This window comes from Melospiza georgiana, chromosome 1, assembly GCF_028018845.1.
Source record: "Melospiza georgiana isolate bMelGeo1 chromosome 1, bMelGeo1.pri, whole genome shotgun sequence".
In the NCBI taxonomy this organism is placed as follows: Eukaryota; Metazoa; Chordata; class Aves; order Passeriformes; family Passerellidae; genus Melospiza; species Melospiza georgiana.
Genome location: NC_080430.1, coordinates 84,195,659 through 84,219,523, shown reverse-complemented (window position 1 = coordinate 84,219,523; position 23,865 = coordinate 84,195,659). Strand labels below are relative to the sequence as shown.

Genomic DNA, 23,865 nt, shown 5'->3' with positions numbered 1-23,865 from the left:
AGAAAAAACACATAATAATGTGTGTGCACAGCAGATTTCAAAACCACTTTAGTCTGTGGTTTCAGGTCTGGAAAGGCTGTTGCTGAGCACCTTTGCTCTGTTTAGGATGGGACAAGCATTTAGTCCATGAAAGGACATGACCAGAGTTCCCCTGTTACTCATTGGTACTCATTTTTGCAGCATCTTTGTCCTCATGTGCCTGCTTCAAAGGGCATTCAGGGAATGAGAATGGAAATCTCCGGGGAAGAGATTTACTGTGGATTTCTCAAGTAATTTTGGGTTTTTTAATACTCGTGAAAAATTCAGTACAAGATCAGGATATGGTTCAGGCACTGACTTTGTTTAGTATATTACATTTTTAGAAAAGAGCTGCGCTGCTGCTGGATTCAGAGAACCATTGCAAAACTCCTCTGTCTTTTCTTGATCATAAGTATAGACTCTACACATCATTGTTGTCATTTAAGTGACTCAGTGTTTTTCTCCCTTTCCAGGCAAAATATCTGAAATTTTCTTTCATAAATTAAAACTTTAAAACTTTTCACCCTTATAATGATACAACTAGGCAAGTATCTCTAATAAAACACATTTTCACGGAGAGGAAAAAACAGAGGGTAATGTAAATGAAAATTTTAGCTTTAGTTGACAAGAAATGCACAAACTCACTTGCAGTACTGCAGTATGGTGGCTTTTCTTAAATGATGCTGGAATTTCAACCTGTTGGTAATAAAACACATTTTTAGGAAGCAGGAAATAAAATTATAAGATTGATATATGAAATTATATGATGGATATGATATGATGCAAGTTTTTCATTCCATGTAAATGGGTGCTTAAGCTGGTTGTGTGATTGATTAGCCCAACTTTACTGAATGAATTGGCTTCTAAGTCTGGAAAGCCACATATTTTAAAAAATAATTAAAATACACTCTAGAGGTTTTTATATTTTGAGATAGATTTGGTATTGGGAACATTCTGGTTTCAGCTGCAGCATAGGTGCAGTGAGAGCTTCTTCTGAGCCACTAACTGTGCTAACAGTGATGCAGGGTTGTTTACCCTTCAGTGAAAGATGTGCTCTTGAGCAGATTAACCAAGAGCCCTGCAGGGACTGCTGTAACCCCACTGTACCCATCACTTTGTGGTAATTATAACTGGTGCAGTGTTGCCAATGTATCCCCATTGCCACATGTTCCTAGCTTGTCTTGTGCAGGGCAATATCTGTGGAGGAGAATTTGCTTGCAAATTTTCTTTTTTAATAAAAGGAAGATTTTAGCCTTTCAGCTGTAGAGCAAGGGTGTTAATTCCTTTTGTTCAAAGGGCATAGACTTATAGAATGGTTTGAGTTGAAGGGATGTTAAAGTCCTTCTATTTCCAGGCCCCCTGCCACAGGCAGGGATGTCTTTCATTAGACAAGGTTGCTCAGAGCCCCATCCAACCTGGCCTTGAATGATAGAGGGTAACTTATATTTTGAATATGTAACATCCGTTGTTGAAATACACTGCATTATTGAAATGAATAGTTTTTTCATATATAGATACATAGATATAGAAAGAGAATAATTTTTTAGTGAATTACATGAGAATGAAATGATGACACAGCAGGATTTTGTTATTTTGTGTTTTGATTTAATTTTACCTTTATTATGCGAATCACAGCTTTAAGAATTTGGAAAAATACAAATTTAAGACATTCTGTCATATATGTGCCCTTTGAACCTGTAAGCTGGTATAACTGCTTAATTGTATATAGTACAAACAGGAGAAAGAGTTAGGCACTCACTCACTGTAGTCATGCCTTAAACACCCTAAAGTTACCTCCTCTTGTAGGTCATCTTGGGTGCACTCAAGTACCCCTTGATAAGGAATACATATAAAAAGAAATAGTAATTGTTTTAAAGGATGACTGGTGTGTAGCTTTCTTGCTCTGTTTCCTTGAAAATTCATTAAAATGTTAAAAATCAATCGTAAGAAAGCTACTTTTCCTCCACCACTGGAAAAAAGTATTAATTTAGTTAGTTCTAGGCCAACCATAAAAAAAAAAAAAAAAGCTAAAAGGAATAGAAAGGCACTAATTCAATTTAATCGATTCCTAATGTTTAATACTTTGTTAATGTGTGTGAAAATTGGTAATAGAGTAATTCTAAATAAGTACAAAAAGCATCTGAAATTTTGCTTAGATGAAAGGGGATACTAAAAAAGAAATTTTTTAAAATTATCTTTTTAGAAAATTAAATTGGCGTTGAGAAGATATGTTACTGTAAGTTTAACAATTACTAGAGAGAAACACTAATTTTTAAACTGTGCAGGAATTAACTGTTTTGTCTTTGTCAGAGTGAGTTCATATTCAGAATTATGCCATGCCATTCCCCATAGAAAATCTATGGAAAACTTTTTTTAATGCTTCTTTGCTCATTGTGGAGGAAAGGGATTTTCTACACTTATGGAAGACTAATTGCAACAGTTATCTCAAGGGGAAGCATGAGGAGGAGAGGTCAAGTAATAGATAGATAAAATAAAATAAGTGGTAATGAATCCTCCTGTCTATGTATTCAGCAGAGACACCTAGAGAAGCTCAGGGATGAAACAACTGAAATGCTGCAGCCACCTCTCACGTGGAGTCTGTCACCCAGAGCTGTGCTCCCAGGGCAAGAGGGAGGCAACTGTGATACCAATCTTTGCAGAGCTACAAGGGAGGCCAGAGGATTACTGACTTGGAAACCCAGTGTCTGTTTGGGCATTATTCGTGGAAGTAGAATGCTAGATTTGGGTGAGGGCGATAGATGAAATAAAAGTCAAGACAGCTTTTGTAGAGGAAAAAAATAGGAATTCTCTGAAGGTTTCAAATCTTATGGGTGAGAATGATCTGCTTTAATTGGCTGCTTGTATGTCTGGAAGGCAAGATCCCTCACAAAAGGGTCTTGAAGAAACTAAGCAGGCATGGGGCAGGACAAATGTCTTTACATGATCAAATATTTAAAATTTTAATTACTTATCCTCATTGAGAATTTTTTAAATGTTGCTTTTTTAAATCACTCATGTCCCTTTATTTTTGTTTCATGATCAGATTATTTTTAAATAGCTTTCTGCATTGCTCTGAAACTTAAACATTTCGGTGAAAGTTGCTTATCAACCATAAAATATCTACAAGTCCCAGAAGCAATAATTTGTTGTTGAAGCCTGTGCCACCATTCTGCATACTGTTATTCACAGAAGTGCTGTAGTGTCACATAGTACAGCACAATGTGGAGATCTGTCAGCTTTTACAGTGAGCTTTATGCTACCCAAAGGAAATCTGTAAATAAATATGCTTTGTTTTATAAGATACTTCTAGATCTCTGTTCATGTATAAGATAAAGCCTGAGTATGCAGGTGTACAGACAGTAGTTTGTGTCCAATTCTAGAGGATGAAAAGAATACTCAAGGAGTAATTTTACTGGAATTCATAAGGGGCAGATTTACAGGGCTTTCTTTTTCTCACTTTAATATAACCAGATAGATTTATTTATGAAATAACATAGGTATTGAGGGTAGAGCCAATTGTTAGTATGAAATAAATAGCAGGCATCTTTCTTGCTTCTTCATAAAAGTTTTCTGTCTAGTGTTTGCAAGTAGCCACTATTTTTGCTATTCCATCTTGCAGTGTAGCCTGGGCTCCAGCTTTTGGTGCAGCCCAACATATTCTTTTGATGATTAAAAAAAAAAAAAAAAAAAAAAAGGCAGAACTGTCAGATTGAGGTAATTGAAGGTAGTTTAAATCTAGGCATCTGGCAGGGCTGTTTTTCTGTCTCCTTTGTCACACTGAAGAAATATGATTAATTGCTGGTCATTCAGATCTCCCTAGACTGTATTTTGTTCTTTTCTGTTTACTCCCTTCTGCACTGGGAGCAGAGACATGAAAGTGCTGTATTGCATATAGTGTTGGATTTCTGTACCACGTACTACTGTACGTCTGGCGAGTTGTCCTTTCAACGTGCTTCTGTGAGATACTAGAAACAAGCAGCTGGGTAATGCAAATGTGAACCTATAGATGAGGAAAGTTAGCTGAAACCAGCAGAACTTGTTAATCAAAATGTCACCTTCCCCTTAGTGTTGAGAGAAAAACAAAATTTGAAGAAGTTGTGCTGGAAGATGCAAGGTGATTGGTTTGGGTAGCTTTTACTGCCCTGAGTCCAGTGAATTTTGTCCTGCTGGGACAGCAAGGTTTGTGCAAGGAAGATTGAGCTCTTGCCCTGAAACTGTCAATATTTCAGCATACAGTCTCAGAGCAAAGCACTGGGCTTCCCTGGACACTGCAAAAGGAAAACAGTAGGGGAGAATAGCAGAGGAACTCATGTCTCACCAGACACATAAGATGCAAACCTTTATGTATCAAACATTAAATAATAATTGCCTTCTGTATGTGTGGTGTCCCTCTTTGAACAGCAGTTAGGTGTTAAGGGATGAGCTTCTCCAATGGAAGTTTCTCTCCAATTTCCCAAATAGACAACAACATTTTGCCCCAAATGATTTATAGAATTTGCTCACTGCAGTCCATACAGGAGTAGGCACAGCTGCAGAGGCTTCACCTGCTGGATCACTGAGAGAGATTATTCAAACTTTAAGCCACACTTGGTATGACAGAGCATGACTCATAGGTCCTTGGATGGAATAGCTGCCAGTCTCAAAAAAAAGGAAAAGTTTTATTTACAGCAAAGTTACTTAGAATAACTTTCCTCTACAGTCACGGATAGCTCAGAATTGCTGATGAAACAGAGAAAATACCAAACTTGAAAATAAATCTCATACTGAGTCCTTGCAGGGCAGAGTTTCGTACAGCCTTCTTCTGCTTCAGTGTCTTCCATCATTGAAACAATTACAGCAAGTCCCATCAGGGTCTTTAGGAAATATTTCTGTCAACAAAGTGGGAAATGCTGAAGTTGGGTGCACTGCAGCAGAGTTATATCTCACTTCTTGGTGCTTTCCCCCTGATTTCTCCATCCAGTCTTCTGAAAGGCTCTTTCTGCTGCAGCTCAAAGTGGCTCTCATTTAGATGCATCCACCTGACTCAGAGTGGAACATTCCCTTCTGGTCACACACCTTGGGTTAAACAAAAAAGAAGTTATTTTTTTAATACTGGTATTGCAACCTGCAATCAAGCAAGTTCTGCAATGACCCAATCTGAATATGTAGGATGGCCCTGATTCATCAGAGCACATCTGTGTATTGAGCATATGTTCTGTAGTTTCTTGGCAGGACTCAGTATTTGAAGTGTTGCTAAGCTGTGCTGGATGTGGCAGTGCCAGTGCTGCTAAAGACAGCTATGAGGCTCCGTGGGGAGGAAACTATTTTGAGGTGCACCTTGGACCCAGGATTGAAAAAGAAATCAGCTACCTCTTGCTTGTTAATAAAAATAGTCTGCTAACAAAAATCAAGAAGAATATTTTATAGCATTTCTTAAAATAAATGCCTGAAAACATATAGCAGTTTCATATTTTACTACTTTCTTCAAAATTATGTAATGTAAATGGTGAGAACATCAATGCCTATCTAAAAGGGAAGTACATAATATCATACAGTAACAGTTTTAAGCAGTAAGAAAAATTCACCAAGAGGACTGGAGCAGGAACTAAATGTGAAAATTAATGTCTTGTTACACTAAAGATGTAATTTTTTTTGTTCTTTCTTCCTTTCTAGGAATTATGGTTCCTGTAGCTTAAACAGTTGATATTATGTGTCTGTATGCTGAGGTTTCAGTGATGAATATCAAATTATGGTACTGTGAATTACATGGTAAAATGTTATCAGTTAGTATATATTACCTTCTCATTTCTTATGATTTTATCTCTCTGAACAGCAGCACAATACTAATTGTCAACATATTTTTCTATAGATATATCTGTTAATTCATGTTTAAAATGCAGTGTTTCAAAAAGAATTAAATTACATAAAGGCATGGAATATATTGATGATGTATGCTGGAAATTACCAATACCAGTGCTGGGTAAAGAAGTCACAAACTACTCCCAAATTTCTAAAAATTTTGGAAGCTATTTAAGTGCAATGATATAGAATAGATGTCATTAATCCATAGCATATTTGCCATCACAAATAATGCTGCCAAAACCAATCGGCTGCAGCTGTGGTATTGTTTTTGACAGTATGCATCTTCACATGTACAAATGTGCAGGCATCTGTGTGTAAACCAGGATTCCAAAACAATAGACATAGAATATGGAGTTGGTAAGAATAGACCTATTTTAAACCCTTCAACATGTGAGACAAGAATTCAAACACAGCCCTAATCCCTCAAGGGGACAAACTGGGCCCCATCTTTCGCTGTGCTAAGGGACATTTGCCAAATGTCTCCACTGGACTGCACATCCCGTGAGAGAGAAAGAGGAAGCAGAGCAGCCTTTGTTCAGGAGCCTGGGGATTAGGGAATTCACCTGGAGCACTGTAGAAACAGAAAATCTGGTGCTTGCTTCGGTGATTTTTAAATGGTTTCATTTTGGAGCGAATTAGTTTCACCTGAAAAGGCTGGTGGGGCTCTACTTCCAAAGTAACCTCGTGCTCACTGATAAGCATTTCTCTGTAGGGATGGGAAGAGAGTTGAGGTCTCATTTTGGCAGAGAGCTGTTTTGATGAGGGGTTGCACGTGGACGACATTGTTTAACCTGTGGATCTCCTGTTAAAGCTTGAAAACCTCTGGAGCTGCCACCCCATTTCTGCACCACTGGCCACTGTGGCTTTGTATGGAGCCTGTGTTGGTGGCCATAGGGGGCTGAGGTAGAGAGCTGCAGGAGGAGTCACTGTGAATCTCTTCATATCTGCCAAAGCTGCTTCCAGCCTACCATGGGGCACACAAAACAGTCATGGAAAAGCCTGCTTTGTTTAGAAAATCTTTGCCATTGGGCATTAAAAATCATCTAACCAGGGACCAAAGGTGTCCCTGCCCAAATGCAGTGTGGAAGGAAACAGGCAGCTCTGGAGGCTGGGGACAAGCTGATCTGTGTAGAGGACTCTCCACCCAAACAAGGTACCCTCACCACCGAAGGGTTGTGGCACATGGGCAATCCATGCTTGAGCATGGGCACATCAGAGGGCACTGCAGGCCATCAGTGTTCGAGGCTGATCAGAGACGTGGAGGACAAGGGCGGCAGAAACCTTTAATCATGGAGCAGCAGAAGTGGCTAAGCAGACAGTGACAGAAAGAAACTATCACACATTGCTATCTCAGCTTCCCACCCTGCCTGCCACTTCAGCACAAGAATTTAGATGGACAGAGCATAATGCACAGCAAAAATAGGGAAAACTGAGGCCAGGAAGGGCAGAGGATAGATGGTTGTGTAACTATCTCAGTGTTTATCTTCCTTTTTTGTTGATTTTTTTGTAGTTTTTTTCTTTTTTTCAAAACTGCAATCAGCAGTGAGAGGTTTGTTTTTGTTTGCAGTAAATTAATTCTATTAAAATTACCTGACTGCAGACTGTTTTGCCCACAACAGAGTTCCAAGCACATTAAGGTGCCTCCTTCCAGCCTGCAGCTAATGACCTGGTGGCTCTTTGTGCAGAATCATAAACAGCACCCTCTTTTGGGCATTTTCTACTTAATGTGGCTTCCTTCTGCAGATCTAATTTTTTCTCAGTTGCACTTTTAGGATTCCAATTTTCTCACAGACTTAGTGTCCCAGGAGGACAGGCTTTTCCCAGGTGACAAGGCACTTGAAGCTCTGGTAGTTACCATTCCTGTCTTTCTGTGGTTAAGTCTGAGTTCCTGTCTGCAAACTTACATGTGTAAGTACCTCTGGAGCATGCCATAGAAAACACTTCCAAAACTATACACACAGTAATGTGGAAAATGTTCAGAAAATAAAATGTATAGAATGAAACTCAGAAAATATTTAGAAAAGAAAACCAGGCTAATTCTGAAAGCTTTAACCCTTACTACTATTTATGCTAAATTTTGTTTTGTGATAAGGCCTGCTAGTCAGTGTTAATTACTAGTTTAGCATGTAACTACCATCATTAAGTTGTTGCTTTTTTTTCCCTGTTCAGATTCCTCAAAATAAAGAGAATTGGTTTTCAAAACTCTGTTTATATTAGGGGTTTTTTCAGGAGGAGCAAAGTTTTTCATTCAAAACCTTCTGTCTTTAGTCGCTGGTGAATATAATCATTAAAGAGCAATTGGGAGATTTCTACAAGAAACTGTCAATCCTGAGATGGAAATATAATGCAAGCCATTCTTATTAACTTTTATTTAGACCACTGTAAGGAAATAAGAGGTCTGCTTTATGAATGCAGTAACAGCATACACCCTCCAGACATCTGCCTGTTCTTTGATTTCCACCTAGTGTGAGTCAGCCTCCTCTGTCTTCAAGGTTAGGAAGTGAGCTGTTGAATAAATAGCAGTGCTCAGAAAAGAGGTGTTAAAATATACAGCTTGCAACATTAAAATTTATCATCACTTTTTCACAAGAACTAGCATTGCTCCTTACTGTAGGTTCACTTTTCATTAATTTATGGGTGAAATAATCTCTTACTCCTTCTTGAATAAACTTTTATCTCTGTTTAAACTGGCTGTTGTATGGGCCAAAACTGTGTTTAACTACTTCTACTCTTGATTACTCTAATACAGAGATTGACTTTTTTGATTCATTTCTGTTGCTGTGGGGCCCTGCTTCTCACTGCTCTGTCTGACCCACTTTTTAAAGTGTTTTTGAGCTCCTGACAAGTGCAGCAGTGCCTGATAAGAATCTTTATTCTCAAAAATCTAGATTTTGATCTTCATTTTGTGTGGTGAACAACATTTGCTCCCTCAAATGTATGCTATGTGTAGACTATCTAGTAAAATATTAGCAAATTGCCAGAAAGAAATCCATTCTTTCATGTTTACTTGGCAATCTGTAAGCAGATGGCTAAAACACTAGAGGCAATGTTAAAGGTAAAAACTATCAGTTTCATGCTATCTAGAAGTCTGTGGAGGAGTGATGCTGTCAACGTGTTTCAGATGTGATCTTCTAGCTTAAACGCAGTGCTGTGCCTTAGAAATGCTTTTGGTTTTGCTTTGGGTTTGATGCTTTTAACCACAAGGTTTGGCTCTAAACTGGGCAGATGAACAGGAAACTTTGGTCTTTGAAAAAGGACTGTGTAGATACCTTTCAAGCAGTACTCTTGAATATCTTCCCTGACATGCCTCATAGATGGTTTGGAAGAAGAAAAATATGTAAAAACAGAGATGAGTTTGGTTTTCTTCATTTTGTTGAAAAAATAACAAAATTCTTCTCATCAAAATGAGAAGTGAGTCGTACCAGAGTTAAATAGTTTATTGTTTAAAAGAATGGTATTGAGCAATTGCCAGCACTATAATACTTCACCTTTATTGAAGACTGTTATAATAATAAATATGTTACACTCATCAGACTGATTCTTTGCAAAATGCTGCTTCTGTCTGTTCATCAGTTCTTGAAATATATGAAACTTAGAGCAAGAATTAACAGGATGAGACAGAAACAAACCTTGAAATTCTGTGTTAATTAGGCAGATCTGGCTGTGTATGTTGGTGTGTTCTCTTTTACTCTATTGTTGTGCTGTTTGGTGACTTGTCACTTGAACAGCCCCAGGATAGGCACGCTTTCTGAAGGTGTAGTGAACATTGCTTGCAAAATTAGTCCAAACAGGCTGCATATGTAATCTATGCATAAACATTAAACATCCCCTAGGTTCTGTGTAGGAATTTGTCTTTGCCAAATACGTAGCGAGCCTGTGAATTTAAATGAGCTTTCAGTCTCCTACATTGAAACAGTGGTGGTGCTTTTGCATAGCTTTAGTATTTTTTGGATGTGTAGGTGACTGGTGAGGTGGCAGCTCTGCAGCAAACAAGCTGGGTGCACTGAGGGTGCACAGTGCTGTGTATTTAGCCTGCAAACCCTTGCCTTAAACTGGCAGCCTGCACTGGCTTTACCGCTCTTGTGAAGTGGCCAGGTCACACCACTGATGTTTGGCAATTGCAGAATTACCTGCGGACAACTGTCCCCTTTCTGGAGGCACGGCTGGAGCTCAGGGACTGAGTGGGAATGGCAGAGCCTCTTCCCAGGCAGAGGCTCCCAGGCAGCACTATGGGAGCAGATCCCTGTCTGGCACCAACCTGGGCCTCATCCTGGCCCTGGACCAGTCCCAGCACCTGGGTGGACACAGCCCATCTCCATCTGAGCTCGTGAAAACTGGCAGCCCCCACTCGGGGTCCTCCCCTTCCCATGGAAGCAGCTCCTGGACAACTACAGCTTGTTTTCTGCAGGATAATTTCATGAGTGCATTTGCATTTTGTGCTCGGGGAACTAGTGTGGAATGAGAGGATGGTACTTTCATTCCCCTTGTGTGTGTGTCGATTTTCTGATGTTGATACTGTAGCTCCTGGCATTGCACACTTGAAATTTCACCAAAAGGGTCATGAAAACAAAAAGCCTTATAGTATATCCTTATGCTTGGGGAAAGACTCATTTCCCAAAGAGAAAAAAATCAAAAATGAATGTCGTTAGCAGTGTGTGTAAGGGGGTGTGGCATTTAGAAGACCAGATAAGAGTTCATAGTTCTGCCATCAGGAAAGATACTATCTGTGTCATAAAGCCTGAACTAGCCACAAGCAAAAGCAACAATTAGATATATATATAAAAAGTTCAGAATGACAAGAGATGTGATATGTAGGAGATTTCTAGATGTCCTGAAAATTCCTTGATCCTTTTCTAGCTTTGTCTATGCCCATAAAATTTTGGAACTTTTCCAGGAAAAAAGCTATCATAACCAAGGAAGTGGCTACCACTAGATAGAAAAGGTATAAACAATCAGTATGAAATAAAAGGTGCTGCTGTGATAGGATTGTATTTGGAAAAAAGTAGTAGAGTGATGTACTCAACAGTTTGGTAAGAAATCAAGTAATAAGAAAATATTTTTTAGTATTTAATGGGTACATGTTTGGGTTAAGTAACTTTCCATAATCAAAGGATTTCAGTAAGATATTTGATGCAGTGATGCTCAGCATAAAAGTGTTGACACTTCCTAGCAAGAGAGCACAGTCTCATAGATTTTGAGTGGAGTAACTGGAAATTATCACTGGAGCTGTGTGTGTTATGTTCTGCAAGAATCTCATCTCATTGTTTATGCTGTTATGTATTTTTTGTTAATGATCTAGGAGGTAAGTGAAGACATTCACAGACAATAATTTTTGCAGAAAATGTAAATACTGGTCTGATAATAAATACCATAATATTGAATACTTTATAAGCAATACTAATCAAAAGAGTTTTTTGTAACTTTCTCAAGATACATAATTCTAAAAGCGTATGGGCCATAGCTGGGATATTGTAAGGCTGCAACTTTGTAAAATATTCTGGAGGAAGTAGGAGACATGGAACAGCAGTCAGGGAACTCCGAGGATGTTGCAACAGAAAGTTGCACCGAGTAAGTCATGGACATACTGAGGGAAATAAATGTATGCATATCTTTGCTTGTTGGAGCAACATGTTAGGATTTGTGTCAAGAAACCCTTAAAAATGCTTGAAGGTTGTTGAGGGTTTTGACAAGAGAGTGCAGGAAATACTTAGGAGAAGGAGATTTTTACACCTAAGTCTATTTACCTGATCAAAAAGACAGTTATGTGTATTTACAGGAATAGGAGTAGGGACATTAATGTTGAGCTGAGAAAGATATAACAGGGCCAAGGCTTCAAAGTAAGAAATGCAGAACACATTTTTAACAGATTTTAACAGTTCAGGTGGTTAACCACTAGAAGTTGGTGAATTCTCCATCTACTGATGTCTGTGTAGTCAAGATTAAATACCTTTCTTGTTGTGTACAAGTAAAATCAATTTATTGGCTTCAGCACAAGTAATGAGGTTGATGGAGGTTATTAACACCAGCTAAATTTAAGGAGATAATAGCACGTAATTTTTAAGAATTGTCTCATCTCTCAGTTAGGAGTCCAAGTTAGCTTTAAGAAAAACACTTTGCAACTCTTTATCCTTGTAAGTGTATTTAAGAGGATGATCATGAGGTCTGGGTTAACAGTATGGTACTTTGACAAATACCCTCTGGATCACCATCTCTATCAGCTCTTGACTGTTCTATCATTTTGTGATCAGGAATCAGAAAATTCATTTATTTTAGGTTATTTCTTTGTACATTTCAAGGGCAGCTTAAAATTTGATGGTATTAGTGTTTATTTCTAAACTTTATAGTGAAGCAAGATGCATGCATAGGCTAATTGCTTCTCGAGCTCTTATCACTGACTTACTGACCTGGTTTGTCAAACTCGCTAAAGAGATCATTAGATATATGCCACAGGAATCTGAAAACAAAACCCAACCCACAGAAAAGCAGAATTCAATAGTCAGTGCCCTCAATGACATTGACAAGGACAAAAATATCCTTATATGGGGTTATAAGGACAAAAATATTCCTATAGTCCTTCACTGATCTACAGATAGAGAGTTTTTCTGCAGACTTCTTGAATATCAGAAGAAGCTTAACAACAAAGATGGACATTTCTTCCAGTAAGACCAAAATGTGGACCTGCAGTTCCTTCCCTAGACAACAGAGAGAGAGAGAGAGAGAGAGCATTGCTACCTCAGAATTTCAGTATTAGATTCTGTGAATTGCCTTGAAGGACAATTTCTCTCCATTGATAGCAAGACACAAAGTTGAGTTTAATAGGGTGAGTCCTATCAGACTACCTTTGTTTTCCCTTAATGACATTCTGTCAGTTCTATTATTCAAGAAATCAGACTAGCTGAAAGAATATTTGGCCTTTAAATCTATAAATTCTTACATTTATGCTCAGTAAAGCATTGATCATGATGTAATCTTGTACAAATGAGTGAATCAGTATTGGTAGTTTGCATAACAAAACAGGAATAAGCAAATAAATAAAGCATTATTGCCTCAGGCCAAGAAGAGGTTGATTTGTGAAACGTGCACTCTTAAAAATAACCTGTACCTGCTTTTTGAGGATATTGTGCTTGTTTGCTGCAGAACAGCATGGTATTTTGTGAGATACTCACGTGCAGCTGCCACCTTGCAGAGAACAGCACAATGTTCTTTCACTGAGCTCTGCCAGCTTGTTCTAGGTTAGAAAGCAACCAGAGTTTATCAAGTTTTGGAGGAGTGATAAGTAACTAAGAATCACTGCTAAAGTCATCTGGATGTTTCAGGGAAAATTCTGACAAAGGGTTCAACTTGGATGTGAGAGATTGAGAGAACAGGAGCTCAAATAACATTTTGACATAAACCACAGAAAATCTTCAGCTGGAGAATCCAGGGAGGATGCCTACTTGCTATCCTTCTAGTGGGGTCCAGGTGGAGAAGAGAGAAATACTTAAACTGTAGTATTGAAAGGCACTTTAATTTAGTATAGGTAGTGGGCTACATCTTTTAGCCCTAGGACTAGAAAGGTATCAGCTGGAAGTGACTTGAATGGTTGAGAGGAAAGCACAGTCCCAGGGAATAAGTCAGGAAAAAGTCTTGTGTGCATAAATCCCCTGTATGAATTGTTAAGGTCATGTTGTTAATATTCTAGGGAAGGACATTTGTGAGGAGATTTTCATTGTCATAGCACAGCAGTTTCTCTTTCACCAGAAGCAGGTATTCTTATTTTCAGTCTGAAGACTTTTAAATGGTGCCTCTTGACCTGCATTCAGAATTATTTCAGCTTTTTTTCTAACAGACTTTAGTTCTGAGAGTGGCTTCTCTGTCTACTACAAATAAGGAAGATTTTTGTCTAAAAGTCAGTGTCTTGTATCTTAGTTCAGCTAGTTTTTGATGTGTAGATTTTCTATCCTTTTGAGAGAATAGTACAGAATGGAATGTATTACCAAATATAAAGCCAGCATAAGCAGTAGTCTTGATTTGTAGTGTTCCTTGCATTGTTCCAGTCTGCACGAGTTTCAGTGCAGAAGAACATCGTGCACTACAAGCTGATCAGTAAGGGATTTTGATCCTTCCACTATGCTCTTTTGAGCCAACAGCAGTGAAAAAAAGGGAAGGAAGAATTGTTCTTGTGTGCTTTGTATTTCTTAGGATCTTTAGCTGACCAGCCCTGCCGCAGTGCTCATAAATAGTTAAGATTCACCTTCTTTCACAGCTGTCTTTTAGTGAAAGAAATGAAAATGAACGATCCACATTATCACACAAGTGATAAGGTCAGGACTGAAGTGTGAATGCTTGCAGCCTGCAGGATGGAGGGGGTGGCTGAAGGCTGTATATGCTCCTGGATATGGCAAGGTGTTCTGTAGTGTGCTTCACCAATTGTAGTTCTCTAAAGCAGCCTCTGGTTGCAGCTTTCTCGTTTGTACAGTGAAAATGGAGAAAGGAAAACATTCTTTGGAAGGAATTCTGCTGTGGTGAACAGCTTCATCAGGATGTTTAAACAGAATGGAATAGTGGGCTGGCCTGAAGAGAAAAAGAAGGGGAAATGTTCCATCTCTCCTGATGTCCCCTACAAAATGAGGGCATTCTGTTTTCCTTTTCCTCTATGATTCTTTAGCTTGTAGTTGACTTTATGCTGCTTTCTGTGAAAACTTTTTCTCTTCCTTTTTTTATTTGCTTCCTTGAAAACATTTATGACCTTTGCTTTATGACCTTTTACCAGGCTTTCTGAGTTGCAAAGATGCAAGCAGTAACCTGGGCATTGTCTGCATCATTGTGTGTCTGGAATTGTAAGAGTCAAAGGAAGATATTGAACCAGCTTGCATTTGCTATCCATAGTATAAAAGGAGTACAGTGATGTAAAAGAGCAAAGAGTGACACTTCTTCATTAACTGTGTAATTTCAGTTGTTAATGAGTCTGAACAATCCTGTACTGTTAGAGAAAGAGCAACCTGGAAGAGTAAGTTTTCATTATGCAAAAAATTGATTTGTTGTACAGATATTATTTACAAGTTAGCAAAATACCTCCAACAAGGAGCAGTGGAAGTGAAACATTGTCACTGAACATAAGCAATGAAAATACACTGGTCTCTTGGATGGGAACTTGCTAAAATGCCTAAACATATTAAATTATTCCTGCATTTAAGAAATAAATTATTAGTTCAATATTAATTAATTGCAAAGCAAGATTCTGTCTTGATTCACTGCAGTAGAAGTGTTTTGCCAAATATGTGCAGGATCAGTTTCACAGGGCCTCATGTAATTGAATGCTATGCTTACAAGCGCACAAATGCTATGAGGAATGTGAGTTTGTCACTATACTTGACAGAGATAGATAGCCAAGGTTGCTGCAAATATTAGAAGAGTCTATAGCCCCGTTATTGCCTTGCTCTGCTCAAGGTCATCAGACCTGAACAGGAATAATTATCCCAGGCAGAGGATTGGATTAATGGCTACACCTCTTCTGGTACCTTCATGAACAGAACTGCAAAGTCTGCAAAAATACTCTTGTGAACGAAAGAGCATGCAGCATTCTGAGCAACACCTGAGAATCATGCACATTTTGAGGTCATCATCTTTTCTGGTGTAGCTGTTTCTGTCGTTAGGGCCTTTTTTAGTTACCTTCCCCCTCTTCACTGGTTCAGGCTTCCAGTTTTTTATCCTTAGCCAGAAGGAGTCTCTCCTGTCTGCCTGTGAGAAAATGGGAAATTCTTGTTCAGTTTCAAGATGGAATATGATAAAGCAAGAAGGATTTTTTTTTTTTTTGCAGAGTTCTTGTTGACCTGGTTTCCAGGGAAGTAGGAAATCAGTCTAAAGCTGTCACAGGTGAAATGAGTGAAATGGAAGTGTCAGAGAGCTTTAGAAGAGGAAGACCATAATGACAAATGATGAGGAAAAATAAGTAGGGTTTGGTTTTTTTAAGTATTCTATATGCTTTTAGGTTAATTAGAAAAAAAATTGTCAAATACCATATTAAAGGAGAGAGTACCTATCAAAATGCTTTGCAAAATTCAACATTTTCAGCATATTGTGTCTGTATTTTATTTTAGGTCTAACTGCTAAAATTATGGCAGAGCATTTAAAATGTATGAAAGGAAAAAAAAGATGTAGCGTATTTCTGCTTGAATCAAACTGCATTTCCATTTAAGTCCTCTGGACTGGCCTTGTGACTCTTGTTTCATTTGCTGCATCCTGCTCAGATTTTGAATAGATTCCTGTAGATAACTTCATCAAACCTTAAGCTTTAGCTTAAGCTTTTTCTAATATACACAAAACCTTGGAGAAGGCAGGTATTACTTGGAAATGTGTGTATGGCTCTGTCACACTCCTCAAGATACTGATTAATTTTGGAGCCTCCACCAGTTCTGGGTGCAAGCCTCATCAAAATGTTCTGTGGTATTGACAATAGGGTGTGCCTTGCACAGTATTGATGCCAAGCTAAATTTATTCTCCTTAAAGAAACTGTGGATTTCATTTTAAATTTTAGGAGCGTCTTCTACTTTCTTTACTGCCTGCTCACATTGCCATGGAAATGAAAGCAGAGATCATTCAGAGGCTACAAGGTCCAAAGGCAGGCCAGCTGGAAAACACCAACAACTTCCACAATTTGTATGTCAAAAGGCACACCAATGTAAGGTACTGTACTGTAATAAAATGTATCAACAACATTCAGAAAAAAAAATTGAAAGGGTTAAGGGAGGAATTAAGAAAACATTTTTAAAAATATGCTTTTCAACAACTTAATATGTAGCATCCTTTAATTTGATCAAATGCTGACAGTGCTACATTCCAGAAGAGCACAAAGGTGTTAATACAAAGGAGTTGTTGAGAAAAAGACACATAATACTAGGCTTTTTTTCATAATGTCTTCATTTTTCAGATTGAATTACAAAATCCTGCTTCCATGTATGCTAGTCAAAATTGTAGTTCGTGTCAGTGGTATGATTCCGATTTTGCAATTTTCTTAATTGGAACAATTTCTCAGGACTTATATCATGTAAACAGAGGCAGCTGTATCACATACGTATTTTACACAGTACCTGAGAAAAAATATTCTACTGACAGATCTAATTATTTATTATTTTAAAATTTCTAGTAGCTGGAAAAATAAGTCACTTTTATTTCAAACATTCTTTCTTCTTAACAATGTTCTTTTTCCTGTTTTTGTTTGGGTTTTTTGTTTGTTTGTTTTGTTGGGTTTTTTTTTATTTTATTGGACAGTTAGTTTGAATTATATTCTTAGAAACTGATTTATTAAAAATGTTGTAGAACTTTTGAGGAGGCTCATGTTCTCTTGTGAGCACAAATACTCTTTTGAAACTATTATATTGCTACTATTATACTGTGGATTTGTGACTAGGAAAAATATTTCTATTTTTCAATCCCATAACAGATAGAGGTATAGAATATTTATAAATACCTATAAATATAGGTATTCCTATAAATGTTATACCTGAGGAGGTAATACTTATAAAGGTACATACAGGTGTATATTACGTATAGCACAACACCCATAAAGGCAAATATACCTTTTCCTGTAGACATAGCTATATTTATTGCTCTACATTTAGTAGTGGCTGTTTTGGGTGTGGGCATATCCCTGTGCAATCCAGGGCGCTTGCTTTCAGGTTTTGCTGCTGCTTGATGGATCTGAGTGCTGCAGAAGGAAGCTGTGAGTGAGATGCTGTTAATTTGTGTTGCAGCATCTTGTACGCGGATATCGTGGGATTCACGCGCCTGGCCAGTGACTGCTCGCCAGGAGAGCTGGTGCACATGCTCAATGAGCTCTTTGGCAAGTTTGATCAGATTGCCAAGGTGGGTTGCTATGGGCTGCTGCTGTTAGTTTGAATAAGAAAGTCATCTTTAATGTTTTTTTTTTTCCTCTCGGGGTCTTTGTGCAGCATTTCTGAGACTTTGGCAGGGAGACTGGATTTGAAACGTGTGAAGAAAATGATCTGGCTCTGGTCTGAGTGCAACAGTGCATTTCTGCCAGAGTGACAGTCTGTGAAACCCAAGATAGCTCTCTAATAGGACCAATAGAGACAGCTCATGGAGCCCAACAAGGCTTAATGGCAGATGAACACTTCTTTAAATAGATTTTTTGCAATATCAAGGATTAATAAACTCAAGATAGAAAAGTGTTAGTCAGTGTTCTGGTCTCAGAAAAAGCATTTATGAGACTGAAGGAGAAGAGAGACAGTATTGATCCAATCAATTTTAATTACTGACCACAGCCTCTTTATTTCTCAAGAAAAGAGTCAGATACAATCAGAATTTTTTCTTCTGCTTATTTAGGTGTCATTTTTATAAAAATTAAATTAAACTTCACGTGTGAAAGTAAAATCAGAAGCCTCAGAATAGATAAAATTTCCTGTGTTTTTATTTGTTGAAAAATTGTGTCAAGTATTTTAAAATTTAAATTAAATTAAAAGTAAATTTCAGTTTTTAAAAAATAAAAATCTTTACATGGTCTTAGAGTAGAAAATATAGAACTACTATTATGATTTCTAGCTTCTGGAAGCATTCCATAGTATATCTTCATAGATATGAATGTGGAAGACTATGTCTTTTGATTTCATATTTCAAACAAAAAGGCTTTATTTAGGTTGAGGACATGACAGTTTAACTCAGTTCTTTATTCTCAAGTGTGAACTTGTTTTGCAGTGCTTTTTCCTGTTAAGGACCATAACTGGTGGAGGGATCAACCATACAAAACTCTCTCAAATGTTTCTGCTGTAGCAAGCCCTTTTGTACTGAAAAAACTTGAGCAGAAGGACTGTGCTAATGTCATTTAAGTCAATCTTTGTAACAGTAACTCTTCATTTATGTATTTCAAATTGAAAGTCACTGTCTCACCTTGCTTTTTTTTTTCCTCCAGGAAAATGAATGTATGAGAATTAAGATCTTAGGTGACTGCTATTACTGTGTTTCTGGACTACCTATATCTCTTCAAAATCATGCCAAGAATTGTGTGAAAATGGGACTGGACATGTGTGAAGCCATTAAGTAAGTACTAAACTTAAAAAAAAAACCTTTAAAACCAGTTCTTCACTAAAATTAATATACATAGTTGAGCTGCATTTTACAAAAATGTGTATCATCTGGAGATCTGCATATTTGGGAGCCTTCTGTATGATTTATTTTTCCTAATAAGCTGGACTTTGATCTTAAAACTCGGTGTGCTCTTCTGTAAGTTCCAATTTTTGTGTTTTTGTCTAGATTACATTAACCACTGTCCATTTAGCAAAGTGGGAGATTGGCCTATCCTTGTGAGCTATATGTGTGGTGTGCCTCTCACAATGAAATGGATAATTGTGCTGAACTGTGTTGATCTTAATGTCTAATGAAGTAGCCATACAAAATTATTCCTCTAATCCTTAAATGTGTGTTATTGTAGTCATAAGAGGGATTTGGCTTTTAGTTATCTGGTCTTCTAACTCAATCCAGGGTAATTACTGTATGGTAGGTTGACCAAAGAAAATTTGGTTCTTTTCCCTTTTATGTGTTCATGGGAAATGTGTAGTATTTTTGGGAACTAGTATTTTGATCTCCTTGCTTTAGTTTTGTAAAAGTAACCTCAGTACAGGAATCAGGTTGTTGCATTCTCTAAAATGTTGTTTCTTCATCCAAAAATGGTTGTACCTTACGTAGTGTCCAAAGAAGTCTAATTTTTAAATGGTACTTGGGAGAATTTCTCCTTGCCAAGCAAGATAAAAGTCTCTACAGATTTGATTGCATTTCAGTCACTTTCGCTGGATGCTTTCTCTTTCTCACTTAGTATCACAATTAAGCCATTTGCTTTTTTAGCATACTAGGAAGTAAAGCTACCATCCCTTCTGTAGAGCAGTTGGTAAAAGGGTGTCAGTCCCAAAGTTCTGGCCCTCCTTGTTGGTTGGCTTAAATATGTCAGGATTTTTTCCCAGCCTTTGAGTGAAAATGAGAGCTTTCTGGTTTGCATTTCAAAACATCTGTGTGCTGTGTGAGAAAAGTGAGTTAAAAGTATTTGCATAGAGTTTCTGGTCAACCTGATGTTTTGTTACTTAAGAGGAAAAAAATACAGGAGGTTATAGGGTGGTGAAAAAAATAACACTAAACTTGAGCCATAAAGTGCCCTTCACAAAGAACCAAAGTATGTCACACATCATAATGCAATGTTTTACTTGAGCTCAGAGAGCAATCTGTCAGTTCCTCACACTTCAGAACTTTCAATCTTCTCTGAAATAACTTTCTGCTCAGGCTGCTATCAAGTATGTTCATTGTTAATGCTGTGTGATCAGGTTCTTGGTAACAGCAGCCTTATAGACTACAAAATTATAGGTTAGTTGTAAAGCATATTCTGATCTGACTTTATTACTGTAGTCAGAAACCACAATGCTCCCATAGACAGATGCCGGATAACCACAGCCTGTTTACAGAAGGAGTGAGGAATCTGTACCCTGTGTTTTCAAATCTTTTCAAAGTATTATGTCAAGGGTTGCAGCCTGCAGGTGAATGAAAATTGCTGATTATTAACCAACTCCGTATTTTGTTGTGTGATTGCTGCATCTTTGTATGGAAGCATCTCCTGACATACTTCTGTGCCCTGTAAAATGAGAAGTAGTAATACTCTTGCTATTGGCAGTGTGTCACTCAATATGTTTGACTTGCTCTATCTGAAATATCTTTTTTGTCAGATAGAAATTATTGTTACATTCAGTCACTGAGGTGCAAACTGCCCCCTCGGTGTGTAAGCTACTGAAATAAAGTAGTTTGCTGTTTATATTAGCAGTTCTATATAGATTTTACCACCTGAATATGGTTTCAGTTCCATTTCTCTTTGAAGCAAAAAAGGAGGAATTCTGCCAAATTGACAGGTGATCTGTACTACAAAGTCTTATTCAGTCTTCTTCCCTAATGTTGTGTAGCTCCATTTTGAGCAATTCAGCTTTTCTATGCTATGAATTGTTCCCATTTAAACATGGATTGTAGTCCCATTGATTACGTGCTTTGCTTCTCTGCTCTGTGTTGGAACAAAATCATTGTTTCTTATAGTCTGCATCCTGCTTGCCCAAGAGTGGGATGCTCACTTTATCAAGCCATAAATGCCGGTGCTGTGTGTGATGCTGAGAGCTGGCCACCTTAACTGGATGCTTTAAGGACAGAGCTTATCTGTTGAGGCAAAATATTTTTGTGTGTGAATATATGTGTTGTTTCCATTCAGCTCAAACTCTGCCTCCTTGTCTGTCTAGTGACTTCCTTATTTGCATGTTTCTCAGTCACACATTCTCAAAGGCTTCCTTTGATTTGGTAGCATGAAACAAATTCTATTTCAGAGGAGAGTGAAAGAAACTGTTGGCTATAAGATGGGTATATCATTTTGAATGCCAGATAAAAAAGAAAAAAAATTCTTTTAGGTACGATTTCATTCCTGCAGGTCTGATCCAAAAGGAAACTATGCTGTTAAAGCTGGCAGTTTGCAGGGAATTAAATGCCTAAGGTTCTCTCAATGTGTTAAAGTGTGTAAGGAAGGGTTAGGGGAGTCTTATATACCTTGGTCCAGAATTATAGAAGAAGAAAGCTCAGGTAAAGTTTATAGATGCTTTCCTAAAGACCTGAACTCTTTCTTGTATGGAGCAAAGTTACTACAATTACCTGCAATATAACCACACCACTGAAAAATGCAGAATGCTTTCAAACTCAAATTTCACATTGCAATTGGAAAAATACAGTTTGATGAATATTTTGACTGCCCAGCCAGGCTGGGCACACAGGCTGTGCTGTGCTGAAGGAAACCAGAGAGACAGGGGAGCACAAAATGAAATAAAGGTGGGAAGTTTCAGATATGCTTCTGTAGGTAATGCAAACGTCCTCTAGGGATGTGATAGCCTACATTCTTGAATGCATTCAGTGCCTGCATTGTCATGGCAGTTGTTCAAAGAGATCAGGAGAGAAGAAGTGGTAAATCCTAATTCAGTTTAGAGTTACACCGCTAATTTAATGTCTCCTGTGGTTTCTTTAATTTGTGAGATAGAAAAAGAGATTCAGTTCTGGTACAATTCTGCTTGCTCCCCTGCTTAAATCCTGAGAGCTTATTATAAAGCAGACTTTATTCCCCTTGCTCTTGCTTTATTCTGCAGAATATGGAAGGGCAGTCTTTTGACAAGCGCTCCTAGAGGATAAATGTTCCACTTCCATTTTGCCCAGTATTTTAAAACTGCTAGGCTTGTGTCATACGCCTTGTGGAGAGCAAAGTGCTGTTTGTGAGTTGCAAAGTGCTTACAAAGATCATTTACAGGCAGTTCATTTTCAAGTGTGTCAGCTACACAAGAGCAGTGTAGAATGGCAATATGAAAAGAAATACCAATAAACACTTGAGAGAGACAGATGGAATTAAAATACTTTCAGTCATGGTCCTGTTATTTTCATTTCCCAGGGAAAAAGCCAATTGAGAATTACTGCTTAAATGCAGGATTTACCATATCAAATTAGGCCTCTTGCATTCTATGTTCCCTTTCAAAAAAAAGAGGAAACTGTCACATTAATTCAACAATTCAAAAGGTATAGAGGTGATGATTCTTATCACTGAGATTGAAGATGTTGCTAGAACTGTGCACCCAACTTCTATACAGGAGCCATTTGGTTTCCTTATTCTGTAGTTGTTTCTTCCCTTAACATCCCAAATTTCTCCAAGTATGTGTGCACGTTCCTTATTACTGGCTAGCTTTGGGTCCACACCAATTGGGGTTTGATTACATAAATCTGGTTAAGTTATAATCTTCCCATTTCTTGGAGATGTCTAAGCCTGTAGATATCTGAATTAGTTTTATTACTCTTTACATATGTGGTCAATACCCTTGTGACATATGTCTGGAAATGTTCTGGTTCTTTGACCTCAGTCGCCCACCAGTGATTCAGAAGAACTACTTCTGCAGAGATAATTGCTTATCTTATGTGCAGGGCTCTTTTGAGATTTGGACTGGGGTGAACAGATACTTAACTGTAGGGGGATAGAATATAAGAAAATAAAGGTAGTGTAGAGAGTAATCTCACCCCTAAGGAGTTGCAGCTTGGCCGATTATCAAAGATTAGGATCAGGCCTGACTTTAACAGGCCACAGCTGTAACCAGTGAGAAGAAGAGTGCTATAAAAGAGTGGCAGCTGGTAGAGAGGGGAATTGGAGTCAGTTGACTCTTTGTGAAGAAGAGTCAGTGCTTGGAGGAGCTGGTCACAAGAAACACCAAGGAGGTATGAAACTTTTGTAATAAGGAGACAACAGTATGGAACCCCTGCAATAAGATGACAACACTTAACTCTCTGACTGGAAAGGTCAAAGATTTAGATGTGGTCTAGACAGTGAGGGTAGCCTTTTATTTGCTGTATAATGTTCTAGAGGGTGCAGCATTCACTAAGCATGTGAAAGGTTGTTGAGCCTACCTTCTCCACAGCCTGAATGGCACTGAGCCTGTATCCCCAAAGACTGTACAAGCCCCTGCTTGTGGAATATCCTGTGGTGGTTATGTGTGCTGTGGTTTTCATCCTTCCTCTCAGATATGAGAAGGTCTCTGATGTAAACATTGGGGTCTTTAGGTAGAAGGATGCGTAACAGTAGTTCCAGATCTCCAAAAGCAGCCTGTAGAACAAAAGCAGTCCTAAGTCTGTTCTACCATGAGACTAAATATTTCCACTATTCACCACAGTCCTCCCAAATAATTTCAGATGAGTATAAAGGAAGGAACTTCAGACACAGACTTGAAAATTAATATTTCTACAAATTGTTACAAATAGAGATAATAGGAAAGGTAATGTAAAATCATAGCATTAAAAGAATGGAGGCAATGTTAAGAAGAGGTAAGTGTTATTACTGTAGTTATTGCTACTTTCATAGAGTCATAGAATGATAGAATGCTTTGGATTGGAATGGTCCTTAAAGACCATCTAGTTCCAACTCCCCTGCCATGGGCAGGGACACCTCCCACTAGAGCAGGTTGCACTGAGTCA

General features: G+C 38.0%; 2 protein-coding genes across 2 annotated transcripts in view; one reads left to right on the top strand and one right to left on the bottom strand.

Annotated features, from left to right (window-relative positions):
* FASTKD3 (FAST kinase domains 3) overlaps positions 1-23,865 on the bottom strand; it is a 160,708-nt gene that overhangs the window by 47,476 nt on the left and 89,367 nt on the right. The window lies entirely within an intron of this gene.
* Positions 1-23,865, top strand: part of ADCY2 (adenylate cyclase 2) — a 203,165-nt gene that overhangs the window by 115,881 nt on the left and 63,419 nt on the right. Inside the window, exons 5-7 of the mRNA XM_058041991.1 lie at positions 16,376-16,524; positions 17,592-17,703; positions 18,767-18,894. Of these exons, the coding sequence (XP_057897974.1) occupies positions 16,376-16,524; positions 17,592-17,703; positions 18,767-18,894 (389 nt within the window). The remainder of the gene's footprint in view (positions 1-16,375; positions 16,525-17,591; positions 17,704-18,766; positions 18,895-23,865) is intronic.